The 22695-nt window shown below is 39.1% G+C and overlaps 1 protein-coding gene across 2 annotated transcripts in view; it reads left to right on the plus strand.

The window, feature by feature from the left end:
• Positions 1 to 22695, plus strand: part of TNKS (tankyrase) — a 220061-nt gene that overhangs the window by 194159 nt on the left and 3207 nt on the right. Inside the window, exons 21-27 of one of the 2 annotated variants that reach the window (XM_055139929.1) lie at positions 1237 to 1357; positions 2660 to 2757; positions 6861 to 6935; positions 7821 to 7926; positions 10115 to 10301; positions 12964 to 13120; positions 16886 to 16986. In XM_055139929.1, coding sequence (XP_054995904.1) covers positions 1237 to 1357; positions 2660 to 2757; positions 6861 to 6935; positions 7821 to 7926; positions 10115 to 10301; positions 12964 to 13120; positions 16886 to 16972 — 831 coding nt within the window. In that variant the 3' untranslated portion in view covers positions 16973 to 16986. Of the gene's footprint in view, positions 1 to 1236; positions 1358 to 2659; positions 2758 to 6860; positions 6936 to 7820; positions 7927 to 10114; positions 10302 to 12963; positions 13121 to 16885; positions 22608 to 22695 lie in introns of those variants that run through there. The other variant, XM_004618903.3, reaches the window with a different exon arrangement.

Consider the following 22695-nt stretch of genomic DNA (forward strand, 5'->3'; position numbering starts at 1 on the left):
TGCAAATAGAACTATAGTTAGACTAAAAAGCATTTCATTTTATTTGGAAATGAGTTATTTATAGAAGGATTTATCCAGTTTTCCTTGGAATGGAAATCAAGGGCTAATTTTGGGAAATAGTTTATAGGACAGCTACTTCTGAAATGGAAAAGCTCATGTTTTCCCTTTTAGGAAAACTGAGTGGATTTCACTCTGTTCAGAGTACTGCCACTGGGTGGCGGTAGAATCATAGCAACTGTTCATCAACAAAGGCATTAAATAATTTTGAGTCTTGGTTCTAGCTCCCATTTACAAGAATGAGTAATGTTTTTTAAACAAACTTTAAATCATTATTTTGTTCCTTCAAGAAAGGATTATGTTGAGACTAGGGGGTTATTAAATCTTACCACCTGTATCATCTGTCATCCCGTTGCTCATCGATTTGCTGGAGCAGGAGCCAGTGATGTCTCTATTCATCCCTGTTGCATGCTAGTGTAGCCCAATGGCGTCTGCTCGCTCCAGGAACAAGAACTAACTAAATAAAGGATTTTTCTTCAGATTGGAATTCTTTATATTGCTTCTATGTAAAATGGTCTATATTCTTTTGGGGGGCGGGGGGACGGGTTGGGCCACACTGGTAGTGCTCAGTACTCATGACTTTGAGCTCTCGTACTTATGACATGGCTCTGGGGATCATATGGGCTCTGGGGGATTGAACCCATGCCTAATGGGTACAAGACAAAGTCCCTACCCACTGTGCCCTCAGGCCCTAATCTATAATCTTAACATTTGGGATATAAATCTCACTCTTTCAACAGCATCTTACACATTTGAATATTTCTTAGTACTAGGAAGTTCTTGCTATCTTTATTCAGATTCTTCTGAACCTAAGACCCCTTACTCCTTTTTTGCCATGTTGGGTCTCCTTATGTTAATCTGTCTCTTTGGTCTCACATTCTTCTCTACTACCTGTTCAATTGCCAGAGCTGATATTTCCCCATCATCAAGCTGATTTTTTTTTCTAAAGGCAAGCAATAGATGATATTTCTAACAATCTAAAAGAAGATAAAAACAGTGATTACTTTATTTAAAAAGTGAAAAAAGAAAAGAAAGTACTGTCCCTCCAGCTTCAATTTCCAGTAACCAAAAGCAGATGAAGGAGTATTTCAAGAGAGTAAAGTGCTGGTAAGATTAGCAAAGTAACTCAGTTGAGGAATTGTTAAATATTTTTGGCAACTATTTTGGTTCATCTTTCAGATAACACTGGATGTGTTGGCTGATATGGGTCATGAAGAGTTGAAAGAAATAGGTATCAATGCATATGGACACCGCCACAAATTAATCAAAGGAGTAGAAAGACTTTTGGGTGGACAACAAGGTAAGCATTTGAGAAACAATCTCAGAGATTGGTGATATAAAGTAAGCCTCAGGACTGACATTAGGACTCACACTGAGCCGGAACTTGTGCTCATGACTCTGTCCGAGCTATTCGCTTCAGACTCCCTCTTGCTTCTCTGCCAAGGATATCTGCATCATTCTTCTTACTCCCCACACTTTATATCTTAAATGTAGTCACCAGATGCAGTCTACCATCCCCTCTCCTGGACAGTCACACACCATCCAGCTTATAATTCATCTTCACCTTTGCCGCCTTCCAGTTCTTTCCCTGTGTTGTAACCCCTTCAAGTAGAAACCTATCATATGCAGGATTATATCAGGCATTAAAGCATGACCCTTCAGAATCTTGACCTTGCTCTTTTACCTCATCTTGAACTTTCCTCCTCTCAATTATCAACTCAGACTTTTCCATTATGCTTAGAATATATTGTCTCTTCTCTTTCTTCTTCATGTGTTTTAATATTTATTAGTTAGAATTGCTTTCACTCTAGGAAAGAAAAATGAGAGGCATTTAGTCTTCAGTGCCAATAAAATTTCAAAGGTGTTATGAAATTTAATATTAGGAGGCCCCCTCTCTTTTCCTTCCTCCTTCCCCTTCCTCTCCTTCCCCTCCCTCCATCTCTCTAACTCTCTTCCTCTCTCCCCGCCCCTCTCTCCATTCTCTCCCCTCACATTTCTCTAAGTAAATCTTTTTAGGTAGGCTATTTGTCTTGCATGCAGCAGACCTAAGTTCAGTCCCTCATACCACGTATGGTCCCCTGAGCTGCCAAGAGTAAGCCCTCAGCACTGCTAGGTGTGACCCAAAAACACCTTCAATAAAAACCCACTTAGTTTACTTCCTAAAATAAACATAAGGAAGTATTGAACTTCAGTCTTATTTGTGTGTCTATTAAATGACCAAGGATAGTGAAATAAACATGAATGATGCATTTGAAACTTATCCATATTGACATTTCAAGATTTCAAGCCATTTCAGACTGTTTCAATATGTGTTTTAACTTTAGACCTGGGATAGTGTCAGTACAATGTATGTTTCTTTTTTGTCATCGGACATGACTCCATATATGTTCCTTGATTGAGTTCAGTTCAGCAAATACTTACTGATTTCTTCTGTGTACTCAAGAAACTCTCCATTTCTTCTCTTGTTTATGTGTTTAATAGATTTATGGATTAGATTCAGATTGCAGTCTTGTTCCAAATTATCGATTATTTATGACCAAGTTGTCTCTAAAATAGAGCCAGAACAATGTGGTTTAAGTGTGCCATTTTTCCTTTCCTGCAGGCACGAATCCTTATTTGACTTTTCACTGTGTTAATCAGGGGACTATTTTGCTAGATCTTGCTCCAGAGGATAAGGAATACCAGTCAGTAGAAGAGGAGGTAACGTGTGTCAGCATTTTTCATTATATTTTCCTGAAATGTATGGCAATACCTATTTTTTTCAAGAGAAATAAGCCTGTCTTATTTTTACTATCACTTGCCATTTGTTATTCTCTGTCTCTCAGCTAAGAGAGAAACAGGCATTTGAATGCTGTGTTGAAATAAAGAAAAAACTAAAATAGAACTCTGGGTTGATTACCACCAAGGCACATTGCTTTCACATCATAAATCTAGCCGGGAGTGGGCCACATGGGCCTTTTGATCGTGGAAACTTTCTTGACAGTCATACAAGTAAGAATCCTCTTAGAAAATGTTAGAATTGTATTGCTAAAATCTTACCTAAGAGGCCAGAGAGATAGTACAGCAGGTAGGGTGTTTGCTTTGCATGCATATTTGATGCAGTTTGATCCTCGGCATCCCATATTGATCTCCTGAGCACGGCCAGGAGTGATGCCTGTGTGCAGAGCCAGGAGTAAGCCCTGAGCACTGCTGGGTGAGGCCCCCAAACAATTTTTGTTTGTTTGTTCCTTCTCTTTAGTTAGTTCTTATGTTATTCCCTTTCCAGGAACTCAGGATCTTTACCTGAGAGTAGTTTTTTAGCTCATGCCAGGAAAGCATAATGTTTTCTAGGTCTTTTGCCCAATCATTCTCTGAATAATTAATAAATCCTGATCATAATGTCAGGATTGTGATGAATAACTTCACTGGTGGAGTTACAGACCCAAGTTCTTTTAAGCAGTTTGGGTCTTTACTTTCCCATTGTAATTCTTTTTTGTTTAGAAAGTACATGATGTATACTACTCAGAAGAAAGTTATTCCACTTGGTTGTATATTATATTCAACTTCCTTTGGTTTCTGTCGGTGTACTTGGCATCCTAAATTAAAGAGAAAATTTGGCCAAAGTGGTAGTCCAATGGGTAGAGCTCCTGCCTTGCACCTGCCAGCCCAGACACAATCCCCAGCATTCCATATGGTCCCTTGAGTCCTGCTAGGAGTAATTCCTGAATGCAGAGACAAGAGTAAGTCCTGAGCACTGCCAGGTGCAGCCCATAGGCAAATTTTTTTTAATCAAAAACAAATTTAAAAATAGGACATTTTTTCTATGAAATTTTAAAAATTTTTAAATGTAAAAATTTTTAAATGTAAAATTTTACATTTTTTAAACATATATCTCTTCCCCACATAATATTTCACATACCTTGCAGGAAAGGTATTAATGGTGGTCTGACTTGTGTTGGAATATTTAATACCATAACAAATCATCATGAACAATTTTGCAAACCACAGTGTTTATATAAAATGTAGGCAAAATTTACAAAAATAGGTCTTACCTATTTTATGTAAACTCCAAAATATATTACCACAGAATTTTTTTTAAGTTTATGAAAGACAAGTGAAGCATGGCCATTACCATAGTGAGTTCCAAATATAAAATAAAATGTAATGAAATGTACTTGAGATTATTCCAGAGTTGAGAACTTATTTATGTAAATGAGAATAAGCATTTTATTATAGTGTATTAAAAGAGGTTAAAGTCATATACAATCGCAAATCAGCTCTTACTGATTTATTTTCTGATCATTCTATTTGCATTTCTTAATGTTTTGTTGGAACAAATAATATAAAGAAAATCTATTTTGTGCCTAAGGGGGCAGGTTGGGGATGCGAGGGAAAATGGGAACACAGGTGGTGTTGGAACACTAAACGTTTGAAATGACTGTATAATAAATAACTTGGTAAATAATTGAGTTTTTAGTAAACATAAAATTTAAAAATTTAAAAAAAAATTTACATTTTTTCTATGAAATTTTTAAAAATTAAAAATGTAAAAATTTTTAAATTTTAAATGTAAAAATTTTATTTTTTTTCCAAGCTTTTGGAACTCAATTTTTATTTCTCACAAATTAATGCCTCTGAGATGAATATTAAAGCATGTTTTGAAATTCAATGATAGACATTGTCTTTCTAGTTAACTAAACTTTATTTCCCACAACCAGGCAAGAGGGGAAGCCAGAATTTATCAGACCAGGTGATAATCAGATTGATGTGATTTATAGAAAATTTAGAGATTTAAAGATAATAGCACCTATAAATCAATAAACATGCTTACCTACACATGTTCAAAATCATCAAGGATGGTATCTACATATCACAAATAGAAATCTTTATATATTTTATAAAATAACATTTTTACTTATTGATCTTTAATATATTCCATCAATAATACATTTATGAAAAATACTTTATTCATTTTAGTAAGTGATGCTATTAATAAACATTAAATATGATATGAAATTCTGAAATAATTTTATGTATATGCAAATGTTTAATATAATTTCAAAAGTATTTCATCACGATACCTCTTATTTTGATAGTTTAGCTCTTATTTTGATAGATTGATAGTTTACCCCTTTTTTTTATTTTAATTTTTTTTATTGAGTCACCATGTGGAAAGTTACAAAGTTTTCAGGTTTAAATCTCAGTTATACAATGCTCGAATACCCATCCCTTCACCAGTGCACATATTCCACCACCAAGAATCCCAGTATAGCTCCACCCTGCACCCCCACACCCCTAACCCCCCCCCACGCCCCTAGCCACCCCACCCTTAGCCCCCCCACCTGTGTAACTAATAAATTTCACTTTACTTTCACTTTGATTGCATTCAGTATTTCAACAAAACTCACTATTATTGTTTGGAGAGTCTCTCCCCTAAAGTCAGACCTGCTGAAAAGGAAGCATTAGATAATTTGTTTTCCATTGCTGAGGCTGAAGAGGTATGAGGTCGAGTGACCACACTTAGCAGCCTCTCGGTTTTGAGTTTCTGTATTTTAGTATTTTAGTAACTAAGTCCAGAGAGATATCTGCCAGAAGTTGCATCATTGCCAACCTATACTTCTCAATTACATTATATTCCACATATGAGTGCAATCTTTCTATGTCTCTTTCTTTCTTTCTGACTCATTTCACTCAACATGATACTTTCCATGTTGATCCATTTATATGCAAATTTCATGACTTCATGTTTTCTGACGGCTACATAGTATTCCATTGTGTAGATGTACCAGAGTTTCTTTAACCAGTCATCTGTTTTGGGGCACTCTGTTTTTTTCCAGATTCTGGCTATTGTAAACAGTACTGCAATGAACATAGAAATACATATGCCATCTCTACTATACCTTTTTGCCTCTCCGGGATATATTCCCAGGAGTGGTATTGCTGGGTCAAATGGAAGCTCAATTTCTAATTTTTTGAGAATCGTCCATATTGTTTTCCAAAAGGGCTGAACCAGTTGGCATTTTAAAATTTTAAATTTAAATTTTTAAAATTTTTTTAAATTTTTTAAAATTTAAATTTTAAAAATTTGATTGCTTTTAGCATTTAGTCAGTGAAGTATTAATTTAGTGCGAAGAGTTTTAAACACAAGGTTATTTCTAAGTAATGAAAAATAGTATGGGTGGCTTAAGGTGATAATTTGTTTTCTCATTATATTTTCAGGAAAAAAATTAATTTTTCATTAGTAAATAGAAAGTGTAGAATTTGGGCTCAAGAGATAGTCATTGGCTGGAGTACATACATGTTTTGCATAAAGGAGGCCTGGGTTCAGGAGCTGCCAGCCCAAAGAAAAAAATTAATGTAGAAATTAATTTGATATGGTTATATTCTTATCAGAACTACTTGTCTGTTAAATTTATTGATTAATTTATATTATACTGTAGCACTATAACACTGTCATCCTATTGTCCATTGGTTTGCTTGAGCAGGCCTGCTTGAGTGGGCACCAAGTCTCCATTGTGACACTTGTTACTGTTTTTGGCATATCGAATACGCCACAGGTAGCTTGCCAGGCTCTGCCGTGCAGGTGGGATACTCTCAGCAGCTTGCCGGGCTCTCCGAGAAGGATGGAGGAATCGAACTTGGGTCTATATTATGTATAGTATATCGTATATTGGTTAATATATATTATACTTATATTATGTATAGTATAATTTCTTAATTAGTAAAACAGCATAATAAAAAATGTGAAATGTTTAAATAAAAGAAGAAATGTTTTTAGAACTGGCCTGTTTTCCTAAAGGTAGTCATTTCACTTTGTTTTATAGATGCAGAGTACAATTCGAGAACATAGAGATGGAGGCAATGCTGGTGGCATCTTCAATAGATACAATGTCATTCGAGTAAGTGTTTTAATTTTCAAGATGAAAATTGGATTTCAAGACCTGCCTCAGAATCAAACATACATGGGCTGGTTAAATAGTATAGCAGATAGGGTATTTACCTCACGTCCTCACGTGTGGCCAACTCTGGTTCAGTCCCATTAACCTTATGTGATCCCTGGGAGCCCACCAGGAGTGCAAAGCCAGTAGTAATCCTAAGAAGTACCAGATGTGGCTCAAAAATAATGACAACAACCATCAAAATTCACATGCAGGCAATGGAAAAAAATGAACATTTTGAAACTGTCAGGGATAGTCACCTGTTGTATTGAATTATCTTCACTTCAAGATAATCTCTAACCCATCTAGATCCCACCTTCCAAGAAATGGAGACATTTAGTCACCAATGCTGCAGACAGAAGGCTTGGTCAGCCTGAAGCAGTGAGGTGATAATAAAGCTCCAGCTAACCCCCAGATTCAGGCTATAAGGGCAGTACTTTCTGTTGTTACTCTCTCAGAGTACCATTGAAAGGCAGGAGCGATATTTCAGTGGATCAGGCACTTGCCTTGCACACAGTTGTTCCAGGTTCAATCTCCAGTGCCCATATGATCATTCTTGAGCCCACCAGAACTGATCCCTGAGCAGAGCCAAGAGTAAGCCCTAAAAACTACCAGTATGACCCCAAAATAAACAGACAAAAAATGGAACCTAATGTAAAAACGAGCTTTTCATTTTAATCATAAAACTCCCCTTTCTGGAGCAAGGGAAATAGTTCAGCAGTAGAGCACTTGCCTTGCTTGTAGGAGACATCCCTCCCTCCCACCCAGACACACACACGCACACGCACGCACACGCGCCATTAGCACACATTGCTAATTAACTTCTTTCTCCTTCATCCTCAAAAGATTCAGAAAGTTGTCAACAAGAAGTTGAGGGAGCGGTTCTGTCACAGGCAAAAAGAAGTGTCTGAGGAGAACCACAACCACCACAACGAGCGCATGCTATTCCATGGTAAGGGTGGGCCTGCTCCTGCAGGGAAGGATGGTCTTCTATCATCCCATCAGAGAGAGTCTATGCTACCCACCAGATTAGTGCTTGGTGCTTATTTCTTTACAGAATGTTACATGTTGGTTGTTGATTCCAGCTTTCTAAAGCATATGTGCTGTTTATGCCCACATGGCCAAGCACATGTGTCACCTGTATCTTCTTGTGATGTGAACTTTCATGCTTTCATATCTAATTCTGGGGTGTGTGTACTGGGGCTCTCTCTGCTGTGTAAAAACACAAAAGGGAAAGGGAGTCAGCGGGGCTCTATCTCTCCCACTGCCCGAGTTGGGTAGTCTCACACTGCTTCCCCCACCCCGGGAGAGGTTGGTGGTGATGACAAGGCAGGCGAAGGAAGGAACGAGTGCCAGCCTGGTCGGTATCAGTTGCAGTTTATTCCAATATCCATTCCTGTTCTGTTTCTCTCTCTCTCGCCCCCGCTCACTCTCACTTCTTTTGCCTTGAGCTCTGCTTCGGTGTCTGTCTCTCTGTCTCTGTCTCTGTAGTCTCTCCTCCGGTCTCTTCTGACCTATCTGTCTCTGCTTCTGTGTCCTCTTCTGTCTGTGTTGTCTCCTTTGCTTCTGTGTCTTCTCTTGTGTCATCTTCTTCTGTCTCCCCTGTCTTCTGCCCCTGTCTTCTTCCCCAGTCTGTCTCCTTCCCCGATCTTCTTCTTCCTCTGTCTCCCTTGTCTTCTTCCTCTCCCCCTCAGTGCTCCACAGGCTTAGTTTATATAGCAAATTACATAGGGCAGTAGCACAAAGGTGGGTTTAACATTAACAAATCAACAAAGAAGGGTAAAACCATTTATCGAGGAGATTAACAAAATCTCATCTAAGGAAATCTCATCTAAGGAGATCCACTCAAGGATGTGATTCCAAACAAGGATGTGTCATGGTGTGAGCTAGTAATCTACTTAAATAGTTGTAGTAAATCTACTTCTAATATTTCTAGCAATGTCATTCTGTATGAGCACAGTAAGAGATATAAAGTTTGGTTCTTCCCACATGCCTCAGGCCAGGTTAGTTTTCCTAACCCCATTAGGGTCCTAGTCTCGTCCTTACCTTTGGATCATGACAGCATTGTCCATAATCATGCCCTCAACTTATAGTTGAGTATTGTGCTGCTTTGGCCTGGCCCATTTCGATGCCAGGGTAGCTCACAGCTTGCCCTGGGTCCATTCCGTCCCTCGTCGGGACCCTGCTTTTGGGGTGCTAGGAACTAAGGGCAACTGAGTCGAGAAATCAGATGCCGAGGAGTGAATATTATTGGAGTCAATCAGCTCCCAAGTTACAAGACATATTATTAACTGTCTTCCTGTGTCCATACAGAAAGGCCACTGCTCTAAGGTAAACTATGCAAAAGACACTTACAAAACAAATTCAGAGTCCTTAGAAGAATCTGATCTTACAAGATAACAGAATCAGATCAGAGAAAAGGTGATTAACTGGTTGGGAAGGAGGGTTCAGAAAAGAGTTTACACATAAAGGAATGGGAGTGACTCCGGGACTATCTCCAGGAGTGTCTAAACCTAAGTTCCCTGCAGCAAGGAAGGAAGGACAAACCAATGTTATCCTACACTCTGCCTGCGTTCTCAAGCACAAACCCCACCCTCCTCTCTTCTCTCCCCTCTTCTCTCTCTTTTCTCTCTTTCTTCTTCCCCTTTCGTCTCCTAAAGACCTCTAGATAAAATCTATTTCACTTCACTGCTTGTCTACAATCTGAAATTCCTTTCTGTTAGGCAAGCCAAAAAAAAATAAATAAATGAAGCATTACACATTAATACAGACTTTCCAAGCAAGGCATGAACAATGAAAATAATTTGAAATTGTTTCATAATTTAAATTGCAAGTCATCACAGATAGTAAAGTACTTAATTTTATTTATTAAAGTAAGTTTGAATGTAATCTATTATCAAAACCTTATACATGGACTTTAGTATTGCAAAACCTAAAACCATCTGCAGACTCTGTAACATCCTTGCTTAATAAACTTTTGGGTCCCTGATAGCATTCTAGTACATCTTACAAATGATTTTTTTATGTGTGCATTGTAATTGTTTAATATTAATCTTCCAGGTATGAATTGTCTGTGACTAATTGAGATTCTGAAAAAGTCTTCAGAATCTCAAAACCATCTTCACCTTTCGTGTTTTCAGGTTCTCCTTTCATCAATGCCATTATTCATAAGGGGTTTGATGAGCGACATGCATACATAGGAGGCATGTTTGGTGCTGGGATTTATTTTGCTGAAAATTCATCTAAAAGCAATCAGTACGTTTATGGTATTGGAGGAGGAACAGGCTGCCCCACGCACAAAGATCGATCCTGTTACATATGTCACAGGTGAGCTGCCTGCTTTCATGTCACAGCTGCTGCTCTAAAGCCATGAGCCAAATTTTTTTCCATAGAAATCATGTGTTACCTTCTCTTTTACTCTGAATGAATCAGACCAGTGTAGGCCTTGATTGGCGTAGCTGATATGCCGATAACAGTAACTGTGGTGGTGACAACTCGACACATGTCACCCAGTCAGGGTTACAGTGCATAAGCCCTCTGACACAGTTTTCTGCCCTGGCTTCATTTTTCTTATTTCAGAATCTGAACAAGAAAAAGTTGGGAATTTTATTCTGTAGAGCAAAAGGCACTCTGGTCTCACTTAAGCTAAGTCCCAGCTGTTGTAAATATGTAGAACCTCGAATTCAACTCAAGATGTTGCTTCATGATGTTCTAAGACTATATAATAGCCTAGACGTGCACGATTCAGATTATAAATTTTTTGGTGAATATTAAGTGAATATTGACTTTTTAAATATGATATTAAAACTCAGAAATTCAAGAGAATAATAGGATATTCTCTTTAATCAATGAAAATTCCCTTCCCTGCCAGTGAGAAAGAATAGAGGATTGTACTTTATATAAATTGTGATTGATTGAATATTTTTTAATTAACCAGATGCATTATTGTTGCAAAGTTAGATTAATAAAATACCTGTAATTAGTTGAAATTTCCAAAGTTGAATGGGAAATTTGGTATAGTTGTTGACCCTAAAACTTCTCTCTTGATTATATTACGGAAAAGTTGTACCCCTCAGCACTTTCAAGATTGAGATAATATATCCTGAAGGAAATATCTTTTTATGTCAGTTCTTATTAGTAACACACAAAAATCCCCCCAGGATATGTAATGTCAGAACCTAAATCCTAAATAAGCAATAAGTAAACCTAATGAAACCTCAGAATTTTTTAAGTTTTAAGTTAGCCTAGTTGAAGGGTTGCCATCATGGCTCATTAAAATTAGACACACAGAACAGGCTGTTATGATATTACAGCAGGTAGGGTTCGATACCCGACAATCCATACTGTCCCCCAAGCCCACCTAGACGGATCCCTGAACACTGAGCCAGGAGTAAACCCTGAGCACCACTGGGTTAAAATGATGGTACAGCAGGTAGGCCACTTACCTTGCGTGGACTGAGGTTCAATCCCCAGCATCCTCTGTGGTCCCCTGAGCCCTGTTAGGGTGATCCCTACGAGCCAGAAGTAAGCCCAGAGCACTGCTGGGTGTGGCCCCCCCCCCCTCTCTCTCTCTCTCTCTCACACACACACACACACACACACACACACACACACACACAAAATAGCAAATGATTGTATCTTAGCTAGGATTTCCTTAAAAAGTGCCTGAGGCAAAGCCTGACAAGCAAGTGCTACTCCTGGGGAAGGGAGTGTGGGGCAGAAGGAGAAGTGAGATGGAGAAAGGCAGAACTTTCTCCACTAGCCTATCACCGTGACCCAGGAGAAATTCAGAGCAGCAAGATGAGCCATGGCTTCTCTGGAGATGGTCCCCAGTTTCTGATGTTGATCAGAACCCTTCCTAAAGGATCCTAGAAGAGTGTCAGACGAGAATCGAAAGCCAGCATAGCACTAGCCTTGACAAAGCCAGCCCTCGGTGCCAGAGCCATAGTGCAGCGGGGAGGGCATTTACCTCGCATGCGCTGACCCAGGCTCCATCCCTGGCATCCCATTTGGTCTTCCGGGTGAAACCCCTGAGCATCGCCAGGTGTGACCCAAGAACTATAAAAAGCCAGCCCAGGGAGACCCAGGATAACCAGCACAAATATCACTTGATCAGTCAGAATGCAAAGATCATTCTCCATAACTCAAAACAATCTGAAGAATAACTGCATTTAACAACATACCCAATCTTACTAAAATGCCATTTAGTAAGGATTGGTATGAACCTTTGAAGGGCCACAAAATAAATATTTTAGTTTGTTTTTTTTTTTTAATTCATGTGGTCCTGCCACGATGACTAACCCCACCCCCTCCTGCTGCCCCACCGTGTTAATGCACAGATGATCTGTGAATGAATGTGTGGCTGGGTTCCATGCGATTGTTTTTGTAGAAACAGGCATTGTGAATTCCGTCCAGGGACAGTGGTGTCACCAAGCCCTGATTCCTATAGTAGTCATTTTTCTTCTCTGTAATATTTAACGCATGCCCTGGTACACATTTCGCACAGGCAGTTCAACTGTCAGCTCAAAAGCTAAATATTTTTGTAGCAACACTTCTAATTCCAGTTTTCACTTTACAACAAATAACCCCAATCTTAATTTCAGAGGTCTTTTGCTTTGTTTTACTTTTCTCTAACCATTCATACAAAAACTGTTTGCTCTTGGTTTATTTTCTATGATTGATCCCTACACCACACCAAAGCTACCTAAAAGTATATTATGCCTGCTGTTTTAGTAAATCAGCTGATAATATTAGATTCCACCTGTTCCTGCTCATAAATTCAAAAGTGACATTTTAAATTAGCTTGCCTTGTGTTAAATATTTTTTAAGAAGTCAGTTAACCTAACAGTTACTAAGATTAAAGCTTCCTGCTGGAATTTGAAGTTTAGTGGTAAAGTGCTCATAGATGAGGCCATAGGCTCTTCCCCAGACCAAAAAAAAAAGACAACCTAAAGCTCTCTTAACATCTGTGCCTTCCTTTTTCTTTCAGACAAATGCTTTTCTGTAGAGTGACCCTGGGAAAATCTTTTCTGCAGTTCAGCACCATGAAAATGGCCCATGCCCCGCCTGGACATCACTCAGTGATTGGGCGGCCGAGTGTGAATGGGCTGGCATATGCTGAATATGTCATCTACAGAGGCGAACAGGTATGCTGCTCATCAGACAGGCTTTGTCGCTTTACTCAGTACATCAGTGAGAGTTTGGAAACCATGCATAAGTTAACAAAAGTCACTTAATGGAATAGCAAACCCATAGTCTGAGAAACAGTAACTGCCTTAGGTCAGAATAATGATCCCAGATATCTTTGATATCAGCTCTGCATGCAGAACACTTTGGTCACCCCTGAGCCAAGGGGCAGTGTGAACAAAAGGGAGCTGTGGGATAAGAGCAGAGAATCTCTTGTTCTTGAGGTCTGCTGCTCTGAACTCCTACTTCCTGGCCTTCTATGCCTTAAGTAACCTTTGAGGATAGTGTTACAGTGTTTTCTTGCTTGCTCTTAGTCTTGTACTGGGAACTGTGTAGAGGAGGGGTAGCAGGTATAAGGAAATGGTCAGTTCTGTTCAGTATAGTTAATGTAATATAGTTGATGTTCAATGTGGTGTCGAAAGGAAAGAAACTGGTTTGATGTGTTGATTTCAGTTCTTGGCTGTAAGAGAAGGGACACATATGGAAGTGGGAGCTAAGGAGAACTATAAGGATGGAATGAAATCAGAAATGGATGTTAATTCATAGTTCCTAATGTTTGTGTACATGTGAATATGTGTGTATGTGGGTTTGTGTCCACATAAGCACACATGAATATGAATATGTTTATACATTTGTTAAGCATGACTTTAAAGTGACTTACAGGCTTTTTTTCCACTCAGGAGAAGCACGTGTTCTCTCTTGTACATGTATCTCTCTTTCACCCTCCTCACACTTCTCTGAGTAAATTTCTCTAAATAGAAAGTATTTGCCTGACTAAAATTTAATAATTTTTAAGTGATGTGACATAACAGTGGTTTTATTTGTTGATCTTCCCTGGGCCATTGTAGTCCTGCAGCTTAAGAACGTCCTTGCTTTAGGACCACAGAGATGTAGAACAGTGGGTATGGCACTTGCCTAGCATGCAGCCAATCCAGATTCTATCCCTGGAACCCCATATGGTCCCCAAAGCTCTGCAAGGAGTGATCCCTGAGCACTGCTGTGTGTGTCCCAGAACAGGAACCAAAAGATGGGGCTGGGGAGAATTTCCTTGCTTTAACTGTATCTGGGCTTTTATGTGATTGACCAGTATTTCTGCTATAGTGAATAAGTTAGCCTACTCATTATGAACAAAGAACACTCAGATAAGGATTTTTAAGTAATCTATAGCATTGTGATCTTAGAATGTAGATACCTGACTCAAACTTGGGCATGTCAGGATCTCCTTAAATTGTTATACTACTGACACTCATACACGGGCATTACCAACTCCTTTGCTTAAACAGCTTTCCTACAAGCAGAAGGAAGGTGTAATGCCAAGCATCCTAGATGGTACATTTCATTGGGACACACGAAGGGTAGGAGTGTGCTTCATGCTCATTTTTGACACTTGGCACTTGCCAGCTTAAGTTATTTTCAATTTTTTTTCTGTATTTTTCCTTTCAAATAAGATGGCGCTTTTTTGATACAGAGTCCATGTCACACTGGAGTGTACATGATGCTCTTTGTACATAGAAGATGCTCAATGCAACAAAAGTATGTTACAGATACATTTCATTCATTCCTGTTTCATTGCAACATTGACCAGATAAAACAGAACTCTGGCCCGTGGAAGCAGCATCATTCAAGGTCTTGGTTTGCTTTGGTTGTACTTCAGCCATTGGGGCTCAGGACTTCAGCTTTGTGCTCAGGGATCACTCTGCTGGTCCTCAGGTGCAGTGCTCAGACACATGCAAAGCAGGCACCTACCTCTATCTCACCTACACCCCTCTCTTCTGGTCCTGGTTTTCTTCTAAATCAGTCATTTTACTTAAATTCAGTGTCAAAGAACTGGTTCACATTGTTTAATGAGGATTATTTGCGATGAATAAGTAAGTAGCTTGACCATTAAAGATTATCTGGTTAACCAAACCAGTATTTCTGTCCTTTCCCATCAGTGTTTAGAGCAAGGGTCTCCAACCACCAGTCTATCATCTACCATCTACTATCAGTGCTAGTCAGGAAGTGCTAGTGGGAAGGCAGAAAATCACTCAGCTACCACCTTGGTTACAACAGCTGATTCATGGACCTGTGTGCAGGACAGGTACCAGTTAATAGGTGCAAAAAGGTTAAAGAACTGTGGTTTAGAGTATTCTTAGATTTTTTTTTTTTTACACCCAGCTTTAAAATTATCTGTAGATAGCTATTCGGATTTGTTTTAATAACTAAACATTTAAAAATGTATGAGAATTAGTTTTTTTCAAACTATAATAAAACCACCCATTAGGCTAATGAAACTTCATTGAAAAGTCCAGAGAGATGTAGCTTCTTGGTCTTGGTTAGTAAAGATGAAAACTAGAGCTGAAAAACAGCTCCAAGGACTGGAGCACCTGCCTGGCATGCCCAGGACCAGCCTGATAAGCTCTGAGCGCCTCCACTAGCACTTCTGGCCAAGCACTGAAGCGGACTGGCCTGCAGCCAGAGGCTGTCTCCAGGACTCGTGTCTGCTCCCCTCAGCTCTGCTTGGGAGCCTCCCAAAATTAATTCATAACAGAATTCAAGATGGAGACCTCTGACACCTTTCTGTCAAACCAGGACACACTGGAACTTTGGAAAAGAATGTAATCCTTATATGTATAGAGACAAATACAGCTTTCAAAACTCCCAGCACTACCAGATATAACCCCGGTCTTTCCCAAGCACTGCCAGATGTGGCACGGCCTATTTTGTGTGTGTGTGTGTGTGTGTGTGTGTGTGTGTGTGTGTGTGTGTGTGTGTGTGTTTGTCAAAACAAAATTTTTGTTTATCCAAAACAAAACTTAGTAGTATTTTTTGACTCTTGCTGAGACACCAGACTGGAGCAATAGCACAGCGGGTAGGGCATATGCTTTGCACATGGTAAACCCGAGTTCAATTCCTCCGTCCCTCTCAGAGAACCCAACAAGCTACCGAGAGTATCCCGCCCCCACAGCAGAGCCTGGCAAGCTACCCGTGGCATATTCAATATGCCAAAAACAGTTACAAGTCTCAAAATGAAGACGTTACTGGTACCCGCTTGAGAAAATCATGAACAACGGGACGGCATGCTACAGTGCTGAGACACCAGGAAGAACTAGGATTTAATGCATGACAAAAATGTTAATAATACACATTACCTTCTTATAAAAGTCTAGAGCATTAATATTAATGTTCATTGTTATAGTTCTGACTTATAGGTGAGGAGAGTTGAGGCTCAGCCATGTAATAATTTCTGTTTGCTATGATAAGAGGTCTAAAATTATTATTTTTTAATTTATTAAATCAACGCCAGAGCAGGTCGGACAACGGACCTTGCACACAACCGACCTGGGTTCAGTCCCCGGCATCCCTTATGGTTCCCCAAGTACCACCAGGAGTAATTCCTGAATGCAAAGCCAGGAGTAATCCCTGAGCATCACTGGCTGTGACCCCAAAATCTAAGAAAATACCAAGAGGAATAAGAATAAATAATAGTAATAAAGTAGAATAAATAAAAATTCAGTAAATCTTACCGCGCGTCAATTTCTGCATTTTAAATAATAAGCAGTCCTTTAATAAATCCTTTCAATTATGTATGTATTTTTTATTTCAGTTCAGATATCTATCCCTTGACTTTAGGGTGTATGTAGAGTTTCTGTTAGGACCAAAAGCATTTGAGAATTACACATTAAGGAAATCTTGAATATTGATGTGCCAGGAAGGTGATTTGTGTTTCTTTCTGTCCTTTTCAGGCATACCCAGAATATCTAATCACATACCAGATCATGAAGCCAGAAGCTCCTTCACAAACTGCAACAGCTGCAGAGCAGAAGACATAGTGAATGCCCCACTGGTAAAGGCCAAATCAGATTTAAGCCTGGGACTGGACTACAGTGAATTGTTTCCAACAAAATCAATGTTCCATAAATCCCTGACAGCCTAGAAATAAGCTGTTTGTCTTTTATAAAGCATTGCTATAGTGATGGATATAGTATGAGTAATTGATACATACTCAGTTGCTACTGTTCCCTTTGAGGAAATGTTTACAGGGGTGGCCTTTTAACATATCTCAGGCTCATTTTCATTGCAGTCATCCATTTCTAAGAGAGGATTGCTTTGAGCTAGACTTGGAAATAGTAAAAAAGCAAACATAGCCAATACTCCTACCAAACGTTCACAATTTACACACTACATCTACTTTGTTACATATGACACATGTATATAACAAGTATGCACATATGACAGACTTGCATTTCATTTTTCTAAACATACAGTTGCCTTTTTTCTCCATCTCTGTGTGTGCACACCCATGCATGTATGCATGCACACATGCTTACTTTGAAAATGAGCCAGAGTCTTCTTGAGGATATTTTGCACAAAGTCACGGTGACAAAAATCATTAGCAATGCAACCCAAGCTCTTGGCTGAGCAAGATTTTTGTTTCCACTTTTTTGTGATTTATTTTATTTGTAGTGTCATCCACATAAATGAAATGAAATAGAAAAACATCAAGTTTCGGCTTCCTTCTCTGTGTTGGCCAGTCATACACGGGAAAGGCATGACCAACAAATGATTTCCGAGCTCCGAGCTAAGGAAAGCCAGCCCCAAGGAAGGCCACTTGCTCTTGCTAGTGCCGTCCTGCCACTAGGGGACCAGGCAGTGTATGAATCAGAGCACCAGCAGGGAAGGGGGAAGCGTGGGGCCCCCATGCCAGAGGGCTGCAGAGAAGCAGCTTAGAGACTTAGGGGGAGCCTGAGCCTCCAGCATTCGCAGCAGAAACGGATTTTTCAGAGGACAAAGAACTTCACTGAATCCTCCCATTGGAATGGTCACCCACAGAATTCGATGCCTTACTTCCAAATTCAATGGTCTTTTCGTGCTTCGTTTGAGTCACCATATTTTTGCGACTCACCATACTGCTTTATTGGCTCCCAGGTTTAGAAAACTAGGATTCAGATCATTTAGTAACTCGTGACACACAAATGTAAGAACTTTGTTTTTACTCCAGAGTTAGGGTTTATTTTGAGTGAGCTGCTTCGAGAATTTTCATAGGTTCCTGCACTATGTTCTTTGAACCATTTCTTCAACCTTCTTACTAAACAAAAAGAATAAAAACTGAAACCAAAGTTCTGTCAGTTACTTTTTTAAATGAAGATGGAGAAAAAGTTTCCCCATGAAATTACTACTTTGTTTTGCTTGTTTTTATTTCCATTTGCCAAGTGTACATTGGCACTTCTAAGAAATTATCACAGTTTATAGTTGCCCTTTCACCTTAACTAAATACCAAATTTAGTGCATTAATTTTAACTTTGATATGCTGTGCATCTAATGAGCTTTAAGCAAAGATAATATAAATGGGGTATTTTAAAAAAAAAAAGAATGGCTCAAATTTGCCTTTTAAACTTACAGTCCTAAAAGAAAAAAAAGTATTTTTTAAATGCAGATTGATTCGGCTTATTTAAACTTCTCAAGAAAAATGACTGCATGAAAAAAATTCTTGAATAGGCTCTTACAGTAAACTTTTCCTTTCCTTTTAACTTATGCCCGATGCTAGAACCTATACATTCGAGCTAGTTTGAGTTTTATAGCTGATTCTTGCATGGGTCCTCAAAATTACATCAAAAATTAGCCTCAGTTGTTGCTTCTATTGAAGTTTTAGTGACCCAAGCTGGGTGTTTGTGTCGGGCCTACTTGTTTATTAGAGTAGAATTCTATATGATGCTTGGAAGTTTGATATCCACTGAGAGGGCTTTCTCCTCCTCCTCTGTTGCTGTGGGTAACCGTGCGTGAAGGGGATGGCACCCCTGTAGTTCCCTAACTGTGAAAGTGTGTTACTGTCTCCCCATTTAGACATAGTTTAAACTGGTAAACACAGCTGTGATTTTTGATTAAATGGTTATTATGGTATAGATTTTTAAAAAAGAAAAGCTTTTATAGCTTCCATTAAAAAGATAAAGCCACTACCCTACTGTGGTTTAATATCGTTTCCATCATTCTAACTCAATATATGTACCAGTTTAAACTTCAGCCTTACACTTCAGAAGTTAAACTGTGGTCCAGTATTTAAACTGCCAGTGTTACATATCTGATGTTCTGTGTGCCAAGTGAAGGTACCGTGTAAGGAAGATAATCGCAATGTGTCTTCGCTTGTAATGATGCAAATAGTAGTCTTGAAAGGATGTATGTGTTGTGTGTGTATGTATACATGTATACACATATATAATATATATACATATATATATTCATCTGCTAAAGAGAATGGGTTAGTTGATTGCTCATAGGAACCAACTACATTTTTTAGAGTTTGAAAACCAAAGGTCATCATGAGTGCACCCAAAAAAATTGGCCACATTAGGCATTTCCTTCTACCACAGTCTAAAGCACCCTTTGGAATGTGAAAGCATGGCATTCAATGAGGCTGAACTTCTTTAATTTTTTTCTTTTTGTCTCTATACTTCATAAAAGAAATAGGAGCAAATCTCAGACTTCTAATCTGACTAACCCTGAAACAGTCCCTGTTTCTCAAATAGTTAGAAAGGAAAATCCAAGTGCCTCCATCAGTTTTACCGAAATTCCCCAAAGGCTTCTAGATCTAATGCTTCCAGTCTACTTGGTACTGGTCGGCCAGATGGGTGCCTGACTCCAGCATGAATGAAGTACTCTAGAAGCCCTCATACTTGACCTCCTTCCCTTTTCCCCAGATTGCTGGTCTGACATTTTAACTAGCTCCAACAGTTACCTTTCGCCCTCCCTTTTTCCTTTTTCCTTTATCTTGAGTCTTCTAAAAGACTAGGAGACAATGTCTCTCTATGTCCATGTTACAACTGGAACTGGGTGTTAGACCCTCTGGTGCTCCACTCAGAAAATTCTGCCGCTCTGTTAACAAATGACAACTGTCGGGCCCAGAGTTTCCATTCTAAGCATAACAATACAGTGCAACCAGATACTTAGGTACCTTTCCTTCTTGGAGTTTGGAATTTTGGTTTTTCCAACAATATAAATCGAACAAATCATATTTATTAAGATGTTTTCATGAAATAGCAGCCTTATGTTCTGTTGAGCTTGATCTTTATTTCCTTTGCTCTCCAAGTAAAGGAAGTGTTTTGAAACTTGCAGCAGAATGCTTGAATATGGCAAGTCATATAGATTAATATTCTATTCTTATGCAAAAAATTGACCTGTGGCAAATGCTGGAAGAACAGTACTAGAATGCAGTAAGTTGTCTAGGTTTCTCTCCTTGGCAGAACTTCTCCCAGTTGCTCAGAGGGCAGCGAACAGCATTCCCTGACCCTTTCTCAGCACTGCTCTCTGGATTCCAGGCAGTGCCCTTGAAATTGCAGCACATGCATTTCTCAGCCCCCTGCCCCGTTGTGCCCCGTTTCCACGGGGAGATAGCTGTGAAGCACAGCCTTCTGACTTGCTTTCTGGTAGACTGGTGATCTTGACGAGAGCTACAGTTTCAGGGAACATTCAGTGCTGACATCAAGATGGGTTTCATGGGTTAGAAATTTAAGGCTTACGTAAAACTTCTTTGATGTCAGATCAATGGGAGAAAAATAGAAATGTCATTGTGAAGATATTGTAACTCGATTTAGACACACATAGGAGATGGAAAGCAAAATGTATCTTTAAAACTAAACACCCTCTGGATGTTTTGGGCACATTGGTGGTGGTGAAGGTGCTGAACTTTGTATGCCAAAAGCATAAGCATTAGCGCTATGATTATTTTTAAAAAAATTATAAACATTAGTGAAACACCCGAAGAAGTGAGGATTCCTCACATACCTTGTGCATTCTGAAATACACAATTAAATGTTCTTCCTAAGAGAGCCTTAACTATGGCAGAAACTTTTAAACTTTTTATAGTCTAATATATAAAAATTGTAATCCCATTTTTTTAGTATTTGAAAGGTGTTAGGTATGTATGTCTTCGTGTATCTCATCCAGTGAAGTTCGTGGATGAGGGGACATTTCATAGGGAATGCTCTCTTGCATGCAAAAGAGCTGATATAATCCGTCCTTTTTAATTTTCTATCTGAAATTCTTCAGTTCCAAGGTCTTCTGGTTTGGAGAAACACTAGAAAGATTTCAAAACCTATTAAGTTCTGTGTATATGGGGATGCAGCAGCAGTTCATAGAGTGGTGATACCTTATAGGATCTGAATATGACACAAACTTCAGTCATCTTCAAATGTAACCATGGTGGTAAGTGTAAAGCATTAGGAGCTAAAGATACTAGATCTTTCGTCATGTCAGATATGCTCTGGAATGAGCATATTCATCCATCCTGCAGCCAGGGCTTTGTCCCCCCCTCGCTCAAGCCTTCATGCTATAGAGATAGATGATTGCATTTGACTCCTTATTCATCCACATTTTCTTTGCTGCTTTGCACCTCCACATCTCTGCCCATGTTTTCAAATGGGTATCTCCTCCTGCAGAATTCAGATGGATTGTTCTTTCGTCTCTCCCCAGCCACCCTGAAAGCTCTGTTGTTGATTCACCATATGCACCAAGAAAGGAAGGCAAGCCTTGGTAATGGGGCACCCCTTCCACATTCCCATGCACCTCCCAAGCATCAGGACGAAGTCTAGAATCTATAACTGAAAACTTAGAAAAGAACCACAATCTCTGAATTCAGTAGCCCAGACCTAGAAGACCTTGTCTTAGTACTTTTGTATTTCTGAGTGTTCCAGCTCCCCGCGTGCATAGGTCTGCTTCCATCCTTTCGAGCTCATCGTGTCCTCCTGTGGTCGTAGTGTCTGTCTTTGAAACTTACAAACTTAAAAGGTACTTTTATCAGTGTGTTTTCTCAAAAACATTTACAAAACCAGCTTTGAGGAAATCTAGAATGTTTCCTGGCAACAGCATTTGAATAGCCGTATTTTCTCATTGTGATGTTCTGTGTAAGTAGTCAATGAAGTGACTCTTTGGTTCGTTACTGGTGTTTTTATTTTGAGTCTTTGTGTGAACTCCCAGTGGCAGGAGGGCTAAATCCCCTCCCATTTTTAGTTTGTTTGTAGAAGTGTCAGATAAAATTACAAGATATTCATTAAAATTTGAATTTCATATCATTTTCAGCCTGTATTTCACAATATTTGGCATCTATTTACAATAATAAATAAAAACTATCCTGAAATGACTCTTTTTAAGTGAGCATCCTGGCCTTTTACTATGTTTTATTTTGTTTCACTAATCCTTACAGCCCTATTGATTTGGTCCTGGAAAATCACTCTCAGCATGTAAATCCTCCAGGCCTTCACTGTCTCAAGTGAAGTGGAAGACATCCTTCCTCACCCTTGCCTTCTTTCCAGAAAAGGGCATCTGGGACCTTAACCTGCCTTTGTGGTGGGCTTCTGTTTAAGACATCTTTATTATTATATTTAACCTGTAATTGTGCTTTGACTAAATGTCTAACTTACATTATAATGTCTAACTTGTAATTGTTTAATATTCAATAAAAACATTTTTGAACTATTTCGCGTATGGATGGCAGTTGGCTTTGAAGTTTCATTCTGCCCCTTGGGTTCATTTCAGCTGGACTGACTTGCCTTAATGCTACAAG

Source organism: Sorex araneus, chromosome 1 (genome assembly GCF_027595985.1).
Source record: "Sorex araneus isolate mSorAra2 chromosome 1, mSorAra2.pri, whole genome shotgun sequence".
NCBI classification, from domain to species: domain Eukaryota; kingdom Metazoa; phylum Chordata; class Mammalia; order Eulipotyphla; family Soricidae; genus Sorex; species Sorex araneus.